The sequence below is a fragment of the Clinocottus analis genome, unplaced genomic scaffold (assembly GCF_023055335.1).
Source record: "Clinocottus analis isolate CAN_PGR_092001 unplaced genomic scaffold, fCliAna1.0.p SCAF_16, whole genome shotgun sequence".
Taxonomy (NCBI): Eukaryota; Metazoa; Chordata; class Actinopteri; order Perciformes; family Cottidae; genus Clinocottus; species Clinocottus analis.
The window spans coordinates 10,449,760-10,473,564 of NW_027175887.1; the positions used below are offsets into that span (position 1 = coordinate 10,449,760).

Genomic DNA, 23,805 nt, shown 5'->3' on the forward strand with positions numbered 1-23,805 from the left:
AACTGGTTTCAAGCGGCAGTTTGACAGATCCCATATATGGTCATTTTGACCATATAAGGATTAACCCACGTGACGTTACTGTCGCAACGGAAACTATGACCGTGTGTGCGGGAAAGGCGAACGTTGGAATAGGGTCTTCTTTTCAAGGGAGTAAGTTTGCGACTGCTTGTGGAGCTCTAACGAATTGGACGTAGCGCTTACTAACTTCAGGAAACACACATTTGACCGTCGCCAGCGTCAGAGTCTACGTGTGAGTAGTTTATCTTCTGTATTAATCCACACGTGCTATCCTTAACTGTCAGGAGAGGCCACAATTTAAATTTGCTGATAGCAAGCGTCACTTTTTTTTCTGATTTTGGGACTGTTCGTATGTTTGAGGAATGATTACTAGAAAAACAAAAAAACAAGTAGAGGCACATAAAAAAAGCCAGGAGACCGACTCTGTTTGTGTTTTTTTTTCCACTGACCACTAAGCAGTGCAGTAGCAAGAGGCTAAGTTAAGCTATTGTATTGGTCATTAGGCAGCTTTTCTACGGACTCATTAAACAGGCCACACTGAAGTGATGGGAAGGCTTAGCCATTAGCTATCTAATTGTCTTTTAATAAATCGTATTTTAACTTCCAACGCTATCCTGCCTGTTGTAACGATTTCCTTGCACTTCAGAAAAGTCAGAGCATCCATGCGAAGCAATGGGCTGCACTCTAGTACTCTTCCGCCCTGGTTTTAATGGGGGAGACTCAAACATTTTGTTTCGCGGCAGTAATATTTGCTTCCGGCATGTTCTTCTTTAACAAAACGTTTTTTGTTAAGTCAGCAAACTGTCCCCCTGGTCCTAGGCAGACACAGAGGACCGAAGGGCATATTGTTCGAGAACTTGAAATGAGGCAGGAACTTGCAAATCGACTCATTCATTTAGTATTTTGAGGTACTTTCCTTTTTGTGCAACTTCCGACTTCTACTCTATTTTGGCCTCCAATACATAGCTACATCTTAGAGCTGTACACGGGTTAGGCCATTTTTCAGATTAATGTTTTATAAAACGCATGATAAAGCAATGTCAACCATGTTGCCTTGTGACACTGTACAGGAAAGCACCTGCTTAAAGAAAAAAAAACATAAATTGCTAGGGAATTTTGTTTCATGCTTTAGTTTTTTCTTCTTTCCTCTGTTATTAATTAACCATTTGAGACATATATGGGTTTTTCATGGATATTTTGACATGTCACCGTAAGAAAGGCACAGGTGTAAAGAATAACATTAATGATTGCTGATGAATGATCTTCCGTTTAGCTACGTTGATTTTGTGGTCTGGTATTGTGCATGCTTTTTCTCTAAAAAATCACATCCTTTTTTTCATTTTGCTCTTAGTATGTAGCTGCCCATGCATGCAAACAGTACATACTACTTTGCCATAACAATGCACCATGAACTTTGACCTTCTGGTTCATGTATCTCCTGCATAGAGGATTGTGGGCTTAGAATAGACAGAAAACCATGCTGGTTTGCATACTGCAAAATGTGACCAGAATGTAGAACTTCCTGGTAGTTTTGGAATGTACTGCATTTGACACGCACTATGTTTTCCTTGCATACTAAATAACATGGAGATATTACATGTTAAATATAACAGAGCCAACGTTTGGAGGGGGCCCATCCTTAACCACTGGACTAAACTACCTAATATGTGAGTGTGCTGATGATATTTATGTTGATATTTTACTTAAAGATGTTCAATGGAATGCTATTACTTTGAGTACTTTTTTTTTGCTGTGATATTGGTACTTTTACTTGCGTAAAGGATTTGAATACGTATTTCACCACTAGTTTGCTAATCTAAAACACAGATTTTTATTCATAAAGGTCTTATCTATGCTGAACAGGGTGTGAACACTCTCATTGTTTAGTATTTGGCAGAAAGTTAGCCTGCCTTATGTAAGGTCTCAGATCAGTAAGATCTGATCCAAAGTCCATCTCTTAATGACACGTACAGACTGCTGTCCAGCAGATGGCGCCTTGCCGCAAACCATATTTTAATAAACATATATTAAATATATATTACATATTGTGCTGACATATATAGTGCTTATCTGGCTTTCACAACCAATACTAATTCATCTGAACACTTATTTAATTTATGACTTTAATTCAGCTTTTAGTAAAAGTTGCCCAATTTTAATTAAGAGATCTTGGATTACAAGTCTATAAACTTGCAGACTTCTGTGAATAATATAAGCAGTATAACACACTAAATTGTCTCCTATTAACTTTTATGTGAGTAGTGTTCCGAGAGCGTTCATTGTTTGGTTTCATCTTGACTTAAAGAATAGAGAGAACATTGTAATAACTTAATGTACATTGCATTGGAGCACTTGTTCTTTGATCAAATCCCATTTTAAAATATTTGTATCTATGCTGCAACAATACTGACGGCAACTTAACTGACAGCAACTTACCTATTGCTGCATTCCAAGAATTAGCTGTTGCAAGTTTGTTTCAGCTTTGGATCGGTCTCAAATAAGATGAAATAAACCAGACAGGACCACTGAGGCCATAGTCTCTGAATGTTTTGGAACGAGGGGAAACTTTTACATGGTGGGAACACAGAGTTTATGGTTCAGACCTTTTTTATAGGGCTTTTTTGTTTTACAGAAAACACCATTTCAAAGTTTTCAAGCATAATCGGAACAATTAAAATGACTAGAACATTTTTACAGACTTTGTTTTTGAGGAAGGGTTGTTTCCAGTGTGATTTAATCTCATAGCCTCACGTTATTAAAATTCCTGAATATGTCCCAGCAATTAAGCATGGCAGGATATGACACTGGCTTACCATCTCTGATCTTGCACATGATTGATCAATACAATTGGTTGCTTAACATGTATTTCATAATGATTATATGTGGTCTTAAAGATAAATTATGACAATAAAAATCATAATGATAATGCATAATAGTTTAATTCGTGCATGCACATACACATATTACATACCAATAATACATTATGAGTGGTATATCAACGACCATTCAGGATTTCAGAAATGTGTTTTAAGGTTGTTTTGGTGGCAGATGTGATACAAAGGCCTTTACTTTCAGTTGAACTCTCTCCCAGGGGCTCAATGTCAACTTAAACAATAGTGGGATCTCTCTCAGTGCAGGAGCTCAGGCAGCAGGCCGGTGCTGGTCGTCGTAGCGATGCTTCTTTCCTCCAATAGATTTAAAGTGTGCGCACTGGCCGACAATAGAGGGCCGGGAGTGGGAGGATCAGCTCGGCAGAGATCCTTCTGGCTTTGTTACGACCGGGAAGCCATTTTGGAAATCTGCTTGTTGTGCACTAGCATAACACTCTCAAGCTACTGGCAAACTTTATTTTTTTTTTACCAGACAAATAACGTTTAGGATCTGTGGGTCCGCAGCGATAGATCATCTTTTGGTTTCCGTTCCTCGGGATGCTGACAGAAGTTTGCGCATCTTTCGTGATCGTAATGTTTGGATCGTTTCCCTTTGGATTACGCTCTTTGAAAGAATAATAACATACATGGACTCTAACCACGCGGGCAAGTTGACATGTTACGATAACCTCCCCTGCGTTAATCTTAATACGATGTTCTGTTGTGAATGGGTCGTTTCGTCTCATCCATGTTTATTGTGTCATTGCTGAGCTCCTTTGCCCACAACTAACGCAATCTCAGGCCTTATTTTTTCATGGGTGAATATTTCACAGCTGCGACATAGCAGACAATAACAATGTATCGCCTGTGTTATTAAGAGTACGTCGTTTTGACTGATAGATGTAAATAGAGCCAGTATGATAAGACATGACAATAGCGCTTCTTTCCTCAAGTCTGTAAGCCAGTGCTTTCGTGTTGTTTAAATACATGACGTCTAAATTTAGCACCGGGCAATGTGAGACAGTAACGGGGCTTATATGTCATTTGCCTGGACCCTACGTGCAGTTATTAATAAACTGAATGTGTGTTTTTAAACGTCGCCTGTCTGAAACACTGGTTTGACACTCGTAGTGTGCGTAAAGAAGCCAGCAAGACAAACGTGCGAGGAGAAGTGCAGCTCTGTGGGACAGGTGTCCCTGTGTTGCATTTTGTGTGTGTGTGTGTGTGTGTGTGTGTGTGTGTGTGTGTGTGTGTGTGTGTGTGTGTGTGTGTGTGTGTGTGTGTGTGTGTGTGTGTGTGTGTGTGTGTGTGTGTGTGTGTGTGTGTGTGTGTGTGTGTGTGTGTGTGTGTGTGTGTGTGTTAGTAGGATGAACGCATGTCCTGTTGTTGTTGAACCTGTCTCCTGAGTTATGAGCACAAGATGACATTGTATCACAATTCTGGAAAAATATAGCCAAATACCATCTACAGATACAGATGTTTTATTAAGAACACCAGTCTTACACTATACTCTGCCTTATCCTAAATTCTGCGGTTGTTGGACTGTTGAAATGGAGCCGTCTGGTTTACCATTCTGGAGTGCCCACATTAAGCACTGGCATCATGATTCACCAGTTGTCGAGTCAAAATAAAACTAATCCAAGCTGAATTAAAGTAGTCCCCTTGGCTTTTGGATATTTGTTTCTGTTTATCCGTCTTTTCAGCTTGGAGACTTGGACGCAGATTTGAAACATGATTAAGATTAAGGGTTGGGAATTTGGAGGAGGATTTTAGGAAAAGCCATCTGTTTTTATTTGTCCCGTTGTTTCTGCATTATCAGAAGTTGGAGTAGGAGTATGTAAGCTAGAGCAAGGGTTGAAACCTTTATGCAAACTGACAAAAGTAATTAAAGTTTTACCTGGATATGCTCTGCAGTTTTGGCTGAAAATGTACGGCCACTTGCCCTTAGTAGGTACAACTTACTTAAACTAATGCAGTATAATACAGTCCTTCAATGTATCCTACCTTCATGGAGGTTACAATGTACAGTTTTTTTTTTTGATTTTTAGAAGTGTTGTATTGAGCTGCATTAGTTTTAGCAAGGTGCACCAATGAACTGGCAGTTGAGTGTATTATGGTAACAGTATTTGCACAGCTTGTTTCCATAATGCCAGTTTCCCCATGACAAGCCCTCAGAGCAGTTGTTTCCCGCCCATTGCCTAAAACTCAGCCCCACCCCTTGCTGTTTCACTTGGTTTCATAATACTGCTCATTCTCTGTGTGGAGCTTAACCAAGCAGTCACAGTAGAAGTAACTGCTCTGGTGAGGAGTCTACTTAATATAACGGGAGTGAGGATCGTCGTGGTCTCTGTCCTGTTTCTACCAGCCATTTCTGTCAGTTGCCGACCGGAGGAGAGGAGACGAGTCATTCATTACAGCTTCGTCAACATCCAGCCAGAGCCAACATGCAGGAAGAGGTCGGCCAATGCTCGTGCGCTGTCAGAACCACAGTAGCCTAGTTGTGTTCCTAAGGAAAAGGAATGTCCAGCCTGCTGTCCTCATTAGGGCCTGCTGGACTTTCTGACACAGTTGCTCAGCGTAGCAGTAACCAGCGGTTGAGATTGTTGGAGAGCAGCTCAGTGAACCACGCTAGAATTGATCAGGGAAGAGGCAGGGAATTTACCAGTGCTGTATTGTATTTAATGTGTAGATGCGCTTCACAATCAATTTTTAAATGACTGGTTAACACAGTGGCAGCTCTTGAGCTCATTAGATATATTAAGTTGTCTGAAAGAGACAGGCTGAACAAGGCAATGCATGCGTTTGTGTGAGTTTGTACGATTGGTTTGTTTGTGCTTGTTGTTATCCCCGTAAACGTGTCCGATTTGGCTCAAAGAGTCCAATCCCTTGCATCCTGATTCTTGCAGCCTAAACAAAGAAGAATGACCATGGATTTTTCCCAACTGCACACATACACGCCACCACAGTGTGCTCCAGAGAACACCGGCTATACCTACTCTCTCAGGTGAGACCTCAGTGCTGTGCTGCAGTATGCTGGTTGCAGCATCAAACAGTCAGGCCTATGGTATTTCAGTTACACCCTGCCTGTCGTTTGTGTCTGCAGGTAGAACGAACTCAGAATGTCAACCAGCTACTATAATCCATTTGCTCTCCGGTCTTGGTTTTTCTCTGAAAATTATGCTATTGAGTGCTCTCCAACTTAATGATAATATGTTAACTCTTGTCAGCTTACTCATGTCATGTCAGTGCAGAATTATGAAAGGGTTCTAGGCTGTCAATTTATGCCAGGTTGTTTTACATTCACTGCTGGGGCTGGTTTTCTGTTAAAAGACAAAATCTTAAAGCGCAATGAGCCGACTGTATGTTGTTTTTAGGAAGCAGCTTGCTCTGATAGTCCATCCCTGTTTCCCAGTTAGGTTGGAAACTGATAACAAAAACAATCCCAGTATGAAATGTTTAAGTATACTTTTAATGACATTATTGTTTTTTTTAACCAGCAGAGGTTTGTAAGCTCTTTTTCTTTTCTTTTTTTTAAACCAAAAAAATCCTGTGGTTTTGATGACTCAGCCTCATGAGTCAGTTGGTGTGTGTTTGTATACTAAGTGGGGAATTTGAGGGCCTTGCACAGGGTAAAAGCAGAGCAGGGTCTTAGATTTCTCTGTACTTTTACTATAATATTAGATCAAATTTGCCAACTTCAGCTTTTGAGAAGTTAAAGGCAGTTTTGGTTACACAATACGTACCATTCCTGTAACACCAACTTCTACTCGTCTATTCAAGCTACTCCTCCATGTATTATTTTTTGGGCTCCTCATCACAGCTCATACCATGGGTGTGGTCGGTACTTCACTAGGAAGGTCTGTGCATGTGGAGGAATGCTGTTGTCTTTGATGCTGTGAGAACAGAGAACGGGTGTGTAGGGCAAACAATTAATTGACGCTTACCCCATGCTTAACTCACTTTTTGACTTTAGGGAAGTTGAGCGTTATTGCATGACTTTTGGAAGTAAAGGCCTCCCATCACCTAAATGAGGGTACAACAGTGTCTTGTCCAAAGACCCCATCATATTTCCAGGTGTTTGTTGCAGAGCGCATTGCAAGAACTGCAGTCAGCATATTTCCTGTCCAGCTGAACAAGTTCAGGCCAGAGTGTCTTTAAAGTGACAGTTATTTTAGTTGCATTCTGTATTTATTATGTCACCAGCTCTTATAGTTGTATAGGTTGTGTGAATGGCATTGATGCACACACAGTGGGGAAATTGCCTGTTGGGTGATTTTTATGTTGATATGTAGAGCAGCTGGTTTGTTGTATGGTGACATAAATGGTTAAATAAACCCTTCATAACATCCTCAGGATTTCAGGTCAGCTTTGTCGCACACTAAGTGCATACCAGTAATGTAAAAACTAGTCTAATGAGTCACACACTAGACTGAGGCGAAGGTAGATATATGTGCAAAAGCTTGTTTGACACCCCGCTGGAATCTGCCAGGTAAATTGAAAAGCTGAAACAAGCTAATCTCGTTCCCTTGAATGCTGTCAGCTGAGAAGCTATTAATGAACCTCAGTCACAACCGTGGCCTTGATCCCAGGATTAGACTAATAGTTTGTGCTTCTTGACCAGCTTGTTGATAGACCTGTGGTGTTGAATAGCCTCTGTGTGCTGCAGCTGAGTGTCTAATGATTCTCAGCTCTAGAGAAACAAATGTAACAAAATGTATATTGGCTAACTGAAAGTGGTTAGTTGCATGTTTTTGTCTCTGTCTTTAAGTAAATAGCAGCACAGCCAAGACAATATACACTATATTTGCTTTTTTTCTCTCCAAAGTTTAGCAATATGAACCCATCAGAGTCTGTAGTGTCTGTGGCCCACAGTGAATACAAGAGAGCAGTTCAAAGACTGACGGAGTCAGGTGACAGAAACCGTTGGCCCATCTGTTGTCACAACTCAAAGGGCAGTGACACGTTTTTTGAGAGGGGGAAAGAGAGCGAGAGGGAGAGAGCGAGAGGGAGAGAGCGAGAGGGAGAGAGCGAGAGGGAGAGAGCGGGAGGGAGAGAGAGAGAGGGAGAGAGGGAGGGAGAGAGGGAGAGGGAGAGAGAGAGATTTCTGTCCACATACCAGAGAGAGACCGTTACAATGTGGACCACCAACCTCGGTTGGATATAATTGATATTTTATACATTGAGGGACACATTTTTATATTTTATACAAAAACACACCTAGAATTCTGAAAGTTACTGCATCAATAAAGCTTTGCGATTTGCATCCCAGCTGGAAGTGGCACAGTGGTTGTTTACTCTCTGTCTTCCAAGAGTTAAAAGAGCTGGATACTGGCAGGATGTGCTCATCTCTTCACTAAAAGCAGGTGTGTGTGTGTGTGCCATGTGTGCCATGTATGGACTAACACAGACCCTTCATATTTTATGAAGGTGGAAGTGGGTCACTGGGGCTGGGGTGTTTTTCACCCCACAAGTGATAGCTGAAGTTTGACAATAGTAAGGAGCAGCATGTGGTCTGGGAAGAGAGGCAGCTGATAACTGATGTAAAAAATAAACTATTGTATGAGAGATAAGAGGTAGAAAATGTACAAACTCAACCTCCCATCTTTCAAAGATCTGTAGAAGTGCAAACAGAAACACAGCCGTGTTGTTATTCAAGCTTTAAAAGCTGGTTAAAAGAGCTTTTTTTTAAAAATTGTATCCACTCATTTATAGTGTCACTTTTTAAAGCAGTTTCCATAAATATGAGAGGGAGCATATCAAAATACAGTTTCTCTTTTGTAAATCACACTCTACAACACAAGGTTCAGCGATGCCAGTTGGACAGGTTTTGTTCACGCCGCTGTCACAGTTGTTCTGACATCTGGTCTGAGTGTATTTCAGTTCATGCAACACTGGGCGAGGGCCAAGCGAATGACAGCAGCTGGAGCCATACTGTGCTGATGTCACTTCTTTTTGGTTGGCCAAACCCACGATAACACAGACATTTCTTTAACCGTCTCTGCTTTTCAAACTGTTACTACTCCAATGAACAGATCCGTGACGAATTATAAAAAGCCGAACGTGTCTGCTCGCATGCATAAAGCACACATGGAGATGTTTCAGATGTCGGAAGCATTTCTGTTTCTGCATCCGCCAGGCTTGTGTTCGCTGGTGTCCCAGCATCTGTCTGTTGGAGATGCTAACATGTCCAGCCTCTGCTACCGATCAGTCGCTCTTGAGCCAGGCAGCTGTTTGGAGTGGTCTCCCTGGCAACCATACGCCAACATGAAATGGCACATTATAGTGCTATAACGTGGCGAGCGAAGGACACCATAGGGAGGGGGGGAAGAGTGTGGGCAGAAGGAAAGTGGTTTCCGTAGGAGGGAACATGAGGGTGGGCTGGAGCGATCCTAATCACAGTGCCAAATTCTACCCACCCAGAGATAGTTGGATGGAAATTCGAAGGCTCTTCGCTCTGTTCCAGGCTCCCAGTTCCTGGCCTCTGGTAAATATAGGCCTCAGCACCTCAGGGGGAAAGTCGTTCTGTAACGGTTTGAGGAAACACGAAGACAGAGTGTGCAACGTTTGTGCCTGATTTGGGATTTTCCCCAGATTTCTCTTTTTAGCTGAATTTCTGCAAGATAAACAAATGCAGCATAATTTTAGTAAACACAGCAGGGTCTCTGTAGGGAGGAGAGTAAAATTAATTGTTGGGAATAAGGGACAAAATACTCTGTTTACTTCAACCAAACAGCATCTCAAGTCTCTAAAATGATTTGGTGTTGATAGTGAGCCAACCTATGAAGACCTAAGACTCTTTCTGCTTGTGCTTACAGTATTCCCATATCATGTATCATCTGTGCTGAGTTCAACACAAATATATGTAGTTAAGATTGGATTATAGAGCCAACCAAAAAAAAAAATTTTTTTTTTTTATAGATTACTGATTTATTGGTAGAGGGTGTCATAGATCTGTCATGCAGTACACACTAACGGCTAACTAATGAATATTTTTCAATAGCTTGCTCCGAAAAATGTAACTGGGAACAACACGCCCCTCGTCTTGTGAGAACCTTTTTTTGCGTCTGAGTGTGCTGGCTTTCTGGAAAGCATTTGACAGGGCTTGTGGTTTTGAAGTGGAGATTTACAATCCACGTGGTTTCTATAATCTCTGAAAAATGTGTATGTTTGAGACTACAAACGGTGGCCAACAGTAGACTTTAATCCAAGAGCTGCTGATTAGGTTTGATCATAAGATCAGTTTGTTTGTTTGTTTTTTATTTTTTAGCTTTTGTTTAGTTTTGTTCGCTGTGGATGCAAAGAAAGAAATCAACAATTTAATTGTTTTTATTTGGTTAACGTTTATTTAGTTAACAAAGTAAGTACTTTTTGTTTTACAGATTTGGTACAGATCCTCTGCGTTGTCCTTGCATGTGAACCGGAGATCTCCTTGTGTCCATTCTATGTGCTTTGTGATGGGTGCTCTTTTTTTTTTTTTAGCACAGACCATGCAAAGCAGGCAGAAGGCGGGTGGGTGGCAAGTCCTTTTAGTGGCAGCGAACAAACATGGTAGTGGAGGTGTAGACTCGCTAGAAGTGATGTTACTAAAGTGATGTTTTCTTTGTCATGGAGGAACTTGGAGGGTAGAGACAATGTCAGACTGAAGATGGGAACAGTGTAATGAGTTGACAATTGTTTGATATCAGGCAGCTGATTCCCACCAACGTTGAGCCCTATCCTTCATGCTCATGTCACTGTGCACAATATTCTGTTGTAAATAGCACAACGTAAGCTACTAAAATGTAGAATACTACCTGCTCAGATGTTCTGTGTAGTTGTGTCTTGTAAGAAAGCCGGCTGTGCCCACCGAGTGTGGGAAGAGTATCAAAGCTTTAGTGTTATGTAAGGAGAGATTCCAGGAAGCTGAATGCCAGGATGGAAGTATATTCTTTCTCCATACTCTCTTTTCTCTCTCTTTCTCTTTCTCTCTCTCTAGCTGTGTCTTTTTTACTCAGTTCTGAAAGCACAGTGTCCATCTCTATTTTTATCAGTGTGGGCCGTGGTAGCGCCGAGAGAGAGCAGCACACCGATGAATCTGGCGACCCAGAACATCTGAAAAGAGTTTGCTCACTAATTGAATATGGTTTACAGCTTCCGATGAGGCAGGCAGGGATCTTAACAGTCGCTAAGTGTTAAACATTGTTTTGGTTTGTCATAGGACTGTGTGACCGCCAGCGCCACATGGAGAGGCACATTCCTAATTTTGTGAAAACCAGATAGGTTTGTGGTGCTTGTGTTGTTCAAATAAAGATCTATGTGACTGCTCCTGATTAGCCAGGTAGAGCAGAGTGCTACATTAACAATTGCTCCTGGCTGTTGGCTAGACAGACAGACAGACAGACAGACAGACAGACAGACAGACAGACAGACAGACATTAGTCTGTTTTTTGTTTTTTTTTCACGCGCACACACCCTGCTATTCACAGGTCTTCAACACCCCAGGTGCTCCGTTAGTTCTGGATTCATTAGTAACATTACTAATATAGGTCCTGGTATGAAAAACTATGTTGCATGTGTTTGTTTGTATACACATGAAGACATACCACATACATAGTAAGGCTAGTTAGGTTTAGGATTTAACCTGGAAGCACGTTTAGAAACTCTGTAGCTGTATTTTGCAAACTGATTAGTTTGTTAATAAAATAGTGGTATTAAGGGCCCACTGGAGCGAGTTTAATTGTCTTTTTAGTTGGAAACTCTGCACTCAAAGCAAACACAAAAACAAACTGTGCCTCCCTGCTGCTATTTTCCTTGATTTGAAAGTCAAATTTGAATTGGACAAACAGTGACGTATATGTGATGGAAAGTTGATTGTTTTGTGGATATGTGGCCCACCTGTGTATAGCCTAGGAGTTGCCTCCAGGGTCCTCCAGAGATATATGGTCTGCTTGATACCGCCAGCATGCCTTCTGGGTGAGATATCTTTTTTGTAGGTATGTGACTGTCAGGAGAGGGGTGTGTTACACAGAAACATGTCCCGCCAGGTACAGAAGCACACAGAAATAATTGCACAGTTTGGACAGGTTTTAAATCACCATATCTTCGACACATTTTTCCTCTCAAAAATATCTTTCTGGTTGGACAGTGAGACATGTCGAGAGGGTTCCAATAAACAGAAAAGACTATGATAGTCTACTAGGGTTGGAACAAATAGAAATAGTGTGGTGTTTTTACTAGAAAAACAAGTGTATTCCACAGATACGAGCAATGATTCTGATCTTAAACATGTGCAGTTATGGTAGCTAACTAAGAGCTGCTTCACTGGTCATGTATTCAGAGAAAAGCTTGTTGGAGCAGGCGGCGGTGTGAGGGTGAAAGCACATAATTGGCTCTCGGTGTGTAAGCCTCAGGGTTTAAAGCTAGAGGGAGGGCCAGAGAGCAAAATGCACTGTACTGTTGATATTGCTCAGTGTAGTTTGACCAGTGTAAAAGACTCTGTCACTGCTGAGCAAGAACCACCGTCAGGGACTTTGTGCTTGTGCCTTTAACCAAACGGCTATTGTTTATACAGCGAAGGTCCCTCCTTTTCAAGCGCCTAACAGGAAGTTTGTTCTCTGTCCTCCAGCGACAGATAAAGTACTTTGCCCCTCCTTTTCATCCACCCTCCTGTGCACATCTAGTAATTCTGCCTGACCTAGATGAGCCACATGCTAAGGAGTGTACTGCCTGCCAACTGTAGCAGTGTTCGGTCATTTCAGTTTGTGTTATTATAACTGATCACACAATACAAATATTGTAAGCTATCATTAAACACAAATGAATATTAAATCAGAGATTGATTTTATTTTACCTCTAAAATTGTACCTGCTTTTACCACAGTATAGAGAGAGGGCAAAGACATGGTGGTTTTTAGCTTTGTTTGTTTGCACCAGCTAGAAGGGATCATATACATATATTTGTATTATGGTTTCACTGAATTTCGCCACCCGGTTGCCTGTTAGTTGTGTCTGAATGTTGGCCTTGACTCTGCCAGGTGGGTGTGGCCATCTGAGTCATAGTGGTGTGGCAAACTAGAAATTTACAACATTCATGATCTGTTTCTACTTACAGTTGGCTTTCGAATGCAGTGAGTGGAGTAGAATTTTATTCGGCCTATTTGTGCATACTTTGGGATGTTTATGTGGCTTTTTTTTCCTTTCTTTAATTTTACTTTTAGAAACACACTGGGCCTATTCTTTTGTCTTGTTTTCTCCCTCCCTTGTGAGTGAGTCACTTCCTTCTAGGCCCACAGCCAGTTGCAGAGAACAACAGCATCACAGCTCTCTACACAGACTGTCTGTTCCTGCATTTTGTTTATTTTTTGTTTGAAAAGAAAGCCTCTCTGAAGATGGTGCACAAATTAGGAATAGTGCAGGACATACCCATGTATTGATTTGAGTTTGGAGTTGCTCGCAGCCGGTTTGTTGTCTCCACTTTTTAACTTTCTGCTCCACTCCTCCTTCCTGTCTCTCTCAGCTCCAGCTACTCCACAGCAGCACTAGATTTTGAGAAGGAGCACCAGATTGCTGCCGTGTACGAGTCGCCCAGGATGTCACGACGGAGCCTGCGTCTGCAGATGGGTGCCGGTCACTATGACAAGGAGACCCTGGCTGATTACTCCCATAACCACAGCAATAGCAGCAGCTACACCAGCACCAAGAGAGAAACACGGTGAGACCAGGAATGGATACTAGCAGCAACTAAGAAAGCAATTAAATCGAGTGTGGAGCACGTAGCTCTGCCGTATAGAAAAGAGATACAACATGCTTTATTTTGAAAGTTTTCTCCCTAATAATTCAAATTCTTCAATTCTTTTTGATAAATGTTGGTCCTGAAACCAGCCTTTAGTGCATTGCTGCCAACAAAGAAACTGAAAACTGAAAGAAACTGAAAGAACAAAAGTATAAATGCTCTCTAGTACAACAGAGATTTCAAGCACTAGCAGAGCTACGAGTGTAAGAACCGACAACAAGTAATTTATATTATTAATGGTCAATGATATTCATTTTCAAGTGTGTTGATATGGATGTGAACTATGCTGAAATGACCGTGTGGACAGAGATTGGTTTCCTTTTTAAAAATGATGTTTCAAAACGTATTTTTGTGGATGTAGCCTTAAGGTGCTCAAGGCTGTAAATGTATAGGCATTGGCGCAGACTTACAGTGTCTATCTTTATGGTGGTGTTAACATGCCTCAGCCGTACTTGTTTACATGCGACAAAACTCTTCTCCATGTTCTGCTCTCACAGGACGCTGCGGAGTAAAAAGCAGCAATCCAGTTCCAGCTCACTGTCTTTATCCTTAAGCCAAGCCGCCACACCGAGGAAAACACTCTCCTTCTCAGCTGCAAATACCCCGATAAACAACAACAGCAGCAGCAGCAGCAGCAGCAGCAGTATCATCATTCATGAAGGCAACACAGCGTCGGATGCCGCTTTGCTCACCTCCATCCTGGACCAGTCACACCTGAGACAACGCACCGTCACCACAACCACCACTTCTACTTCTGTGGATGGACACTGGGGTCAGTTGATAAAAATTGTATATTCCACCACAAAGGAACTGTTATTTGAGCATGTTTTATTGAATTCCCTCATGCAGAATATATAACTTAACTTTACACCAGAAAATTCCCTTATTTTAAAATGTTGTTTATTTCGTTGGTTAATCTTGGTTTTCATTAACAGGATACAAACAGTGTTATTTATGCAAGAGAGACTTTCCCACAGCAATTCCTTTAGCCTAGCTCACACAGCAAGTTTTACTCGTTCAGTTTCTCTTCGGGCTATCTAGCTTTGTTGACCTAACATTTGCGATCCTTGATATCTGGTTTCAAAAGTAGCAAGAAAGTAATTAATCAAGAGTGAAATATATCATTAATAACAATAAACTATTGATCTGCATGAATTTCTGAGTTGAACATTTTATTTTTATACTATTTGAACTTAAAAACCATATTTATTTTATTGATTTATTTGGCAGTGCCATGCATATTATTAAAACCATGTAATCTTAAATATTTAATGCCAGCATTGTTATATAGTAAACTAACCCAGCCAACGGTACATAAAATGAGTAAAATGTTCTCGAAAGCAGGCAACTACAACATTAAATGCAGCAGTATATTATGTATTAAAGTAACGCAGGCATGGCCCATTTTGTCTACTAAGCGAGTACTTGGTTTTGCAATAGTTCAGATTATGGATTAATACTTTCACGAAAGTAAAAGATCGTAATATTTTCTTCAACACTATGTATTTACTATTCCACTTTGTAACAAATGAAGCAATACAATACTTGCTTAGTAATGTCTTTACTATTGCTTGACACAAATAACAGTTTCAGAGTGTGTTTATTGCGTTGCAACTTATTTTCCTGTGTACATGCTGTCCTCTCTCTCAGGGAGGAGCTCCAGCAACGACCACAGGTCGTCAAATGTCAACGGCGATGCCAGTGCGTCAAAGTCCCACACCTCACTCACCAATGGATACGTCTGCAAAGACTGTTCTTTTCACTCTCAGACAACGGACTCCCCTATCACACAGTCTTCATCATCATTATCATCATCATCTCAGGCTGCAGAAGCTTCCTCAGGCGGCGTCTTCTCTTCGTCCTTGTCACCTTTCACAAGCATATACTCCAGAGACAGGAGTCGAAGAAACAAGACAGGTGAGAAACTGTTGCGTTGGAGTGAAATATCGTATTTAAAATGCTGTTCAAAAGCTTGAAGGTGAAATCGCCAATATGTTTTGATGAGGAGAATTTAATGGGTCGTGGCGCCTCTCTCCAGGTGTCCTGGTGACCATGTCTAACACCTGTGTGCGCTACAGCAAACGAGCTCTGGCCCCCATTGTGTCCCTAGTCACCCTGCTCTTCAACAATGTGCTATGGCTGGGTTCACGGGCCAAGAGCCATTCAGGAAAAGGTACAAAAACAAGAGAGGTTCTTTACTCTTTTCTTCACCCATCATCCTTTAGTTTTTCATTTTTCTTTTTTCTTTTGCAGTGGCAATTTTCTCCTGAGTTTCATGGTCTATTTCACATGTATTACCTTTCCTCTCACCGGGCTTTCCGTAGCATCCTGTCGTTTCTCTCCCAGACAGTCTTACCTCCATTTTTTCTTTGTATTACTTTGTATCTCTAGCGATGCCTCGACTGTGCTTTTGACTAACATTGATTGGTGTGTCACCAGGTGTCCTTGTATCATTTTCGGACTCGATGAGACATGGCGTGTCCTCCAGTTTGTCACAATTGTGGCTGTTTAAGCAGACCACTCTCCAGAGGATGATGGGCTACAGGGCTAATGGCTATGAAGGAAAAGGTACCAACTGTAACTACAAAGGGCCGAGGTTAAGGGTCACAGCCCCTGACCTCTTCTGCTGCTCTTCTATTAATACACTTTCTTGTCACTATTTCTCTCCTTTTTAAGATCTTTCCTTTTTTGTTTAAGGTTTAAGACGCCTCGTTTCTTTCTCAGTCCATCCGGCCTTCACTCTCACACTGTTGCTTTCTATTTCTGTAAAAGCTAGTATACTAGAAACAAATTTAAAAAAAAAAAAAATTACAAAACAATCGCATGACAAGTTGCATCTTCAGTTCACATGAGATGGCGAGAAGATGTACACTTTCATGAAAACTCAAGCAGAGCTAAAAAATACACCCTGACTACCTCATTGATGACTCAAATATAAACATTTGTCCAATGTTTATTTCTAGTATACTGCTGATTTAATTTGTTTCTTTCACAGCTGCAGAAGAGTTTCCTCAGCTTACACTTCTTTATTCTTGTTTCTAGCAGTTGTGAACATGTATCCTCTTTAACCATTTCCATGCACATCTATTCTCATTTTCTTCATGATGACATCAAGCTGCTCTGCCGTTACATGTGCATTTGCTCTTCTTCTTCTTCCATTGCTCATATCGTCAACATTTTCTATCGCAACGTTTTTTTTTTAATGTAAATAAATGTGTTGTGCATTTGTTGCAGCTCACTCAAGTTTCTGTGGAAGCATGAATGTGAAGGGTCTGGTGACCGAAGATTCATCCCATCTCAAACTCAATGGTTCCCTGTGTAAGCATACACACGCGCACACGCACGCACACACACACACACACACACACACACACACACACACACACACACACACACACACACACACACACACACACACACACACACACACACACACACACGTTTTCTAACTCTGCTTGGTGTTTTCTGGTTGTATCAGTGATTGACAGAGTTAATTATATGCGTGACCTCTGTTAGGGCCAGTGAGCACAGGTTGTGTGAATTGCTTTAACCATTCGGCAGCCTGAGACTCTTTCAATAAAGTTAGTCTTCCAAATCTGTTTCAAGGGAACGATTTGACACCAAATCCCAACATAAATGATGATCCTTTCAGACATTAATATTAATAATTTAGCAGCTCATTTCTAGAAGTATAGTTAAAGTATAGGTCATTTTTATTTTACCCGTATTAAAAAAAACAGATAGTCAAATAGTGGACTTTTCTCTTGAATTTAGAAATAATATATGAAATATAAAGAATTTAAAAAAAACAAGAGACACACAATGCAGCTTTGTTCAGCTGACGGTAATCCAAATTTTGGATGATAGAAAAGACTTTAGCTTAGTATGGTGATTAAGGTCCACATATCTGTACAATTAGACTGATAATTAAACAGTTACAATGTAGTGAAAGTCTCATTCATATGTGTTACATCACATGCAGTGGATTGCATATTGTGCAACATGCATGCAGGTGTGGCCCACTTATTTTCACATATGATTTAGTGTTGCTTTATTAATTTTGTATTTCAATTTCTGTTGCTTTGGCTATTTATGGAATTATTTTGTAATGTTTTTTTTTCGTCTTGTATTCCATCTTAATGTTATTCATTCACGCATCCTTTGTTTTTGTGTATTCCTTTTGCCTGCCATCCATCATTTCGGCGCACACAGGCGATGACTGTAAAGGAAAGCAGCATTCAGAGACGCACACCGTCCTTCTCACACAGTCCTCCAGGCCTCGCCGCCTGGCGGGGGCACTTTGGAGCGTCCTAGCTTACACAGGTTAACCAGCACCTTACTAATGTTGACGACAGTCTGTAAATATACGGCTACATTACTGCTAGGTCTATAACTCAACCTGTTTGTGGGTATAGACCACTCTTATTGCAATTAATCAGTTTACTTATTTTCTTTGTCTTCCAGGTCACTTTCTCATCCAGCCAGGTTACGGTGTGGTGAGAGCGGGCCAAGCACTGGGGAACGGGATTGGGTCTGTGGTGCACAGGCTCCTTTCGTTTTTCTGGATGCTCTTGGCAGCTCCAGGTTGGTGGCACTTAGGTCTCCTCCTCTTAGAAAAATGTGTCTTCTCTGCTTCTTTCTTTTGCAACATGGTCTGAATGTGTTCTCATTCTTGTTCTGCATGTGTTTGTTTTTTATTATACATATTCAATCTGTCCAGTGAAGGCAGGCAGGGGACTGCTTTGGTTTCTCGCAACAGGATGGTACCAGCTGGTGTCTCTCATGTCTCTCCTCAATGTCTTCTTTCTGACGCGGTAAGAGTCCGTTCCCCCTTTAAAACCTGGTGGATGTGTAATTTAGCAACTGTTTGCTAACGATCTTTCAAAGGTGATATTTTCTCATTGTTATGTTATTTTTTTGTGTCCCTGTAATGATTTTTTTCAAAATCATTCAAATTTAATGACTGCTTTTTAAGAAGAGATCGTTTTAGTCAGCGATCTAGGATTGTTAAATATTTAAATGGCAATGATAATGTTAAAATGAACAAACATATATTCCACACATTTTCCAGTAAAGCCAAACTTGTCAGAGCTATGGCAGCAATCATGATGGAGGTTTTTACCCGATGTTTTGAAATACTGCATTTTGATGAATAATTCAACGTAACTAGTCACGAATAGCAGTGCCTGTATTCTTAGTTTTGACCATTTTGATTCAACAGCATGCACTCTTGTCAGTTGTGCATCTATCTAACCAGTGTGTGACTCTGTTTCAGATGCCTTCCCATACTGTGGAGGCTCCTGCTGCTCCTTTTGCCCTTTTTGCTTCTCTTTGGTGAGTTTTTAAAAAGCTTTCTCTTCATTTTAAAGCAGGTGTAACACACTTAGTGTGCACATAAAGAGAAGGGTCAGCCTTTAGAGAGACAGGAGATATCCTTACTAGCACGCATCCTTAGAGTACGCTGCAAATCAGTATCAGATTCAGGTCAGACTTTCTGGGCTTCTAGAGAGTTACTCCATAATTTAATATACTTGTCTCTTGAATCTTGATTTTTATTTTCCTTGAAGTCTGTTTTAATTCAGTATGTGCTTGTTTCAACACTTAAGTGCAGCTGCTGAACACAAGACGCATTGTTTTTACTGCAACTTTACATTTAATACCTGTATTGTAGCCTGTTTGGCGTCTGTGAGTTTATTAGTGTGCGTTAACTTTCCAAAAGTGCGGATTAACCTTGTTCAAACCCATCAGAAATGTGTTTGAAATGATGGTCAATAGCTCATCTATTTTCTATATGCAGCGTTCTGGTTGTGGGGTCCGTCCACTGCCGCCCTGCTCGCCTACCTCCCGGCCATAAACCTAACCGAGTGGCGTCCTGCGTCTCCCTTCGCCCTCCTGTCTAACTTGGTGCCAGCGTCGGCTCCGGTTCCTGCCTCGCCCCCCGTCCCTGCAGCAGAGAGTCCTGTGGAGTTCACCCCGGCCACCCCGGTCTCACAGGCACCAGTAAGATACAAAGATGAAACAATGAATCACTCTAGTTAACTATTTGAAAGCACCGTGAGTGTGTGTTTAAATTATTAAATGATGTTTGCTGTTAAAGCATGTTTGACTTAAGATATGCAATGAGCACAGTTATTTTTGACCTATAGGTAAATGCTCAAATTGATTTTAGAGATAAATCAAAATGCCATGCTGTTTTTATCTCGCCTAATTATTATTATTTGTGTATAAATTAAAGCCAACCTTCTCTTCCTCAGCCGTTCCTTCCCCCTGTGGCGGTCCCAAGTATGGACTTGGAGCGGCTGGAGCGTGTGGAGCGCCAACTAACCCTGCTGTGGGAGCGAGTCCAGCAGGGCGACCAGAGGCAGGAGCAGCGTCATGGGGACGTTCTGGGTCTCTACAGCACCCTGAGGGAGCAGCTCCACACTCAGACCGACAGGGAGAGCCTGGGATTGTGGGTGTCTTCCTTGCTGGAGCAAAGACTCGGTGTGTTACAGGGAGAAGTGGAGCAGGAGAACACGCACAGAGCACAGGTAAAGAGATGAAGATACAGTGGTGACGTTTTTATTCAAAAATCTACGAGAAACTCACTTTTTTTTCTCTTCATTCCTGCTCCTTGAAGAGTGCAGAGCAGCAGAAACAGCAGCAAGAGGGTCAGGCAACACGGCTGGCAGCTTTAGAGTTGCTGCTCAATGCTCTGGCCGCCAAGACTGAGGTACTTTCAGCAGCTTCTGCTTTTTAACTAAACTACATCTTGAAAACATACCTGCCGGATGCCTTATTTATCTTACATGCTTTGATAGTTGTTTTTTTACATGCTCAGCACACTTTTTGCAACTGTTATGTAAATGTAAAATTGTTAATTAGTGTCTTTGGAAGTAGAAGCAAAATTAAGTAGATTAATCATGAAAGCAAGTGGGCACAAGATTGTAATCCATGACAAAGTACAGAATGTAAGAGTTGAAGACAAGTTGTAAATATTACCAAGGAACATACAACACAGGCAAGTCAAACAAAGAATGAAGCGTAATTATTCACTGACAACAAACTAGAGATACACTGATTACAATTTTATTGGATGATTCCGCTTTTTTTTTAAAAACGTCTGACCTTCCATTTTCTTTCAAGAAATAATACAAGAAAGCTTTAGACTAGACAATGTTTTTCAGGATGATGGGTTAAAAAAAAGTTAATTTCAATTGTACCAAACAAATTTACTATTTGTGCAAACGAGCAGGATCAAATATCTAATGAAAGTGTGTGCTTTGAAAAAGTCATTGTTTGTATTTTCTGTACTGTTTTTAGTGATCCATATACATTTTATTATTTGCTTTAGAAGGTGCAACAGAAGCAGCAGCAGCAGCAGCAGCATCATGAACATGAGAAGCAGGAAAGAGAGAAAGAGATTGTCTCTTCAGCAGCAGACATAGTGCCTATCAGGTACAAAAAAAAAAGTATTACGTGCTATGCGTGTTTTCTGATTCTTCAATATTATGAACGCTGACACGTATATTCTGTCTTTCTCTCAGTGTGGGTGTGAAGCAGGAGGACCATGATGCTCTGCTAGTCGAGGTGCAGAGACTTGAGATGGAGCTGGCCAAAATCCGACAAGACCTGCATGGTGTCTTGGGATGTAAGGGCAAGTGTGAGCAGCTGGACACACTGCAGGAGACGGTAAGTAACTCAAATACTGACTCCTGTTTGGCCTTTAATCTGCCTTTGCTGTGATTTAGTTTTCTATTCATGTCTATTCATTAGAGTTCTGTGTGTCCTTTTCACAGATATCTGCCCAGGTGTCTGCTCAGGTGTCCTCCCAGGTGCGTAAGGAGTTGCAGGCCCTGTTCTACGGCAGTGGCGAGCAGGGAGAGGTGCCTGAGTCTCTGATCCTCTGGCTGTCCGAACGCTATGTGAGCACACCTGATCTGCAGGCTACCCTGTCCTCACTGGAGCTGAGCATCCTGAGAAACGTGTCCCTGCAGCTGGAGCTTAACCGGGCCCAAACCCTGGGTGAGGCCGAGTCCCGAGCCCAGACCATCGTTAAGACTGTAGCAGGAACTGTCCAACACAGTGCTGCTGCTGAGGGACTGACAGAAGAGGTAATGAGCAAACATGTCTACTGTTAACATCATCATCGCTGTGCAGGCTGAGTTCTATTCAAAGTTGTGTTTGTGTTTGAGGCCCTTATTTAATCTTTAACTCTTGTGATGTGGTCTCTACTCCAGCAAGTGAAGCTGATTGTCCAAAATGCTTTGAGGCTCTACTCCCAGGATCGAACTGGCCTGGTGGACTACGCCCTGGAGTCAGGAGGTGAGAAAGAAGCCTCACATTGATACCAGTGCCCGTCTACCCGGGGTCTTTACTCTTTAATGGGTAGATGTGTCAGCTAGCTGCACTGTGCTCTAATGTATTTATTTATCTTATGTAATGTTTGTGCAGGCATTAGTCAGGCTAGAGGACAACAGGGTATTAACAGCAAAAGCTCAGGCTCCATTGTGAGGCGTGTTAGTGAGCAGTCTGTTGACCTACATGATAATGCGTCGGTATTAAGACGCCCTGGCAGCTGAGTAGTTCAGACAATATTCAACAATATTTTTAAATGATAGTAGGCGTGGCATTTCAACTGATGTGTGTTAATATATTTATTAAAATTAATGATTTTAATAAATTGTCACATTATTCAAATGTAAACAATTAAATTATTTCAAATTAGATGATGTATTTATTTGAGGCAAGGCAGGAAACTAATGACCTAATCATTAGGAAACCGCAGCAGTTGGAACAATACACACAAACTGTGAAGGGTGATTGACCCTCGACTTCCATTTCAAATTCTACAATCACTGGTAAGTTATTTGATATTAAATTTAAGTTGACGCTTCCTCTTCACCTCTGCGTGCGTTCAGGTGGCAGCATTCTCAGCACTCGCTGCTCTGAGACGTACGAGACCAAGACGGCCCTCATGAGTCTGTTCGGCCTGCCGCTCTGGTACTTCTCCCAGTCGCCACGTGTCGTCATCCAGGTGAGCCTCACCAGGAGGTATCCGTGAGAGAAATGTCTGTTTTACTGATTTATGTAAAGATAGTTAAAGGATTGGTTCTCAATGTTTCACTCCTATTTTAGAACAATAGTCAGGTGCCCACGTGAACTTTGAAACAACTTTTTACTGCAGTAATCACTCCTCCCATCAGCAGGGAAACACAAAGAGTGAATTGTGTTGTTTGGAAAAAAAATCACTTGATTTGAGTAACTCAGTCTGCTAAAACCACGTTGCCTTTTGTCCCCGTCACTGACGGGGAAAACACATAAGGAAGAGACCTTCTAATGTCCAGGATGAACAGGAGGAATAATTACAGCCAGATAACCCTATTTAAATGTTTACTTTCTCACCAGCCTAATGCATCCTGAAAGCTTATTATAAAAGTTTAAGATTTGAAGGTGTTTTTAATTTGGTTGATCAACTATATGAGTATACAATTATTATTGTTGATGAATTATTTGTAGATGATCAAAGTGATTGGTCACAAGTCTCGGCTACTATCATGAAACTTACTTTGGCATTTCTCCTCTCCCTTCCCCTCCTTAGCCCGATGTGTACCCTGGTAACTGCTGGGCGTTCAAAGGCTCTCAGGGTTATCTGGTGATCCGGTTGTCCCTGAAGATCCTGCCTACATCCTTCTGCATGGAGCACATTCCCAAGGCCCTGTCCCCGACGGGAAACATCACCAGCGCCCCACGCAACTTCACTGTTTTTGTAAGAAACCTACTGAAATAAAAGCGTTGCAACTGGACACAGTGGATGAGTAACTATTTTCACTGTTTGTTTTCGTACAGGGTCTAGATGACGAGTACCAGGAAGAAGGGAAGCTGCTGGGAAACTACATATATGAGGAAGATGGGGAGTCACTGCAAAGCTTTCCTGTTATGGTAACTTAAGACGGACCTCCTCACCTAGAAATAAAACTCGGGTCATTGTCTGCCAGCATGTTGTGAATATTCCCCCTTTTCTCTGTCAGGAGCAGAATGACGGGGCCTTCCAGATCATCGAGGTGCGGGTGCTATCTAACTGGGGTCACCCAGAATACACCTGCATGTACCGCTTTCGAGTTCATGGAGAACCTCAGCCTCAGTAAACAGACCTCTGCCATACTCA

The 23,805-nt window shown here is 41.5% G+C and overlaps 1 protein-coding gene across 7 annotated transcripts; it reads left to right on the plus strand.

Moving 5' to 3' along the window:
* The first annotated feature begins 99 nt into the window (after positions 1–99).
* On the plus strand, positions 100–23,805 carry sun1b (Sad1 and UNC84 domain containing 1b). Of its 7 annotated transcripts, none has more exons than XM_068577892.1 (23): positions 3,300–3,554; positions 5,795–5,892; positions 13,383–13,577; positions 14,156–14,430; positions 15,309–15,575; positions 15,697–15,831; positions 16,098–16,226; positions 16,893–16,976; positions 17,871–17,981; positions 18,123–18,242; positions 18,379–18,472; positions 18,934–18,992; positions 19,456–19,658; positions 19,913–20,188; positions 20,278–20,370; positions 20,992–21,095; positions 21,185–21,329; positions 21,437–21,751; positions 21,878–21,962; positions 22,559–22,674; positions 23,239–23,406; positions 23,487–23,579; positions 23,669–23,805. In XM_068577892.1, the coding sequence occupies exons 2-23, from the start codon at positions 5,810–5,812 to the stop codon at positions 23,783–23,785; spliced, it is 3,267 nt and encodes a 1,088-aa protein (XP_068433993.1). In that variant the 5' UTR covers positions 3,300–3,554; positions 5,795–5,809; the 3' UTR covers positions 23,786–23,805. The 7 variants fall into 7 exon arrangements, with proteins under 7 accessions (XP_068433996.1, XP_068433993.1, XP_068433992.1 ...); XM_068577891.1 differs by lacking the exon at positions 3,300–3,554 and adding an exon at positions 5,270–5,344; XM_068577895.1 differs by lacking the exons at positions 3,300–3,554; positions 5,795–5,892 and adding an exon at positions 100–250.

Excerpts from the sequence above, each read along its gene's own strand:
- sun1b (XM_068577891.1), top strand. Across the intron at positions 16,977-17,870 it reads CAAACTCAATGGTTCCCTGT|GCGATGACTGTAAAGGAAAG; the intron begins GTAAGCATACAC and ends CGGCGCACACAG. Across the intron at positions 18,243-18,378 it reads GATGCTCTTGGCAGCTCCAG|TGAAGGCAGGCAGGGGACTG; the intron begins GTTGGTGGCACT and ends CAATCTGTCCAG.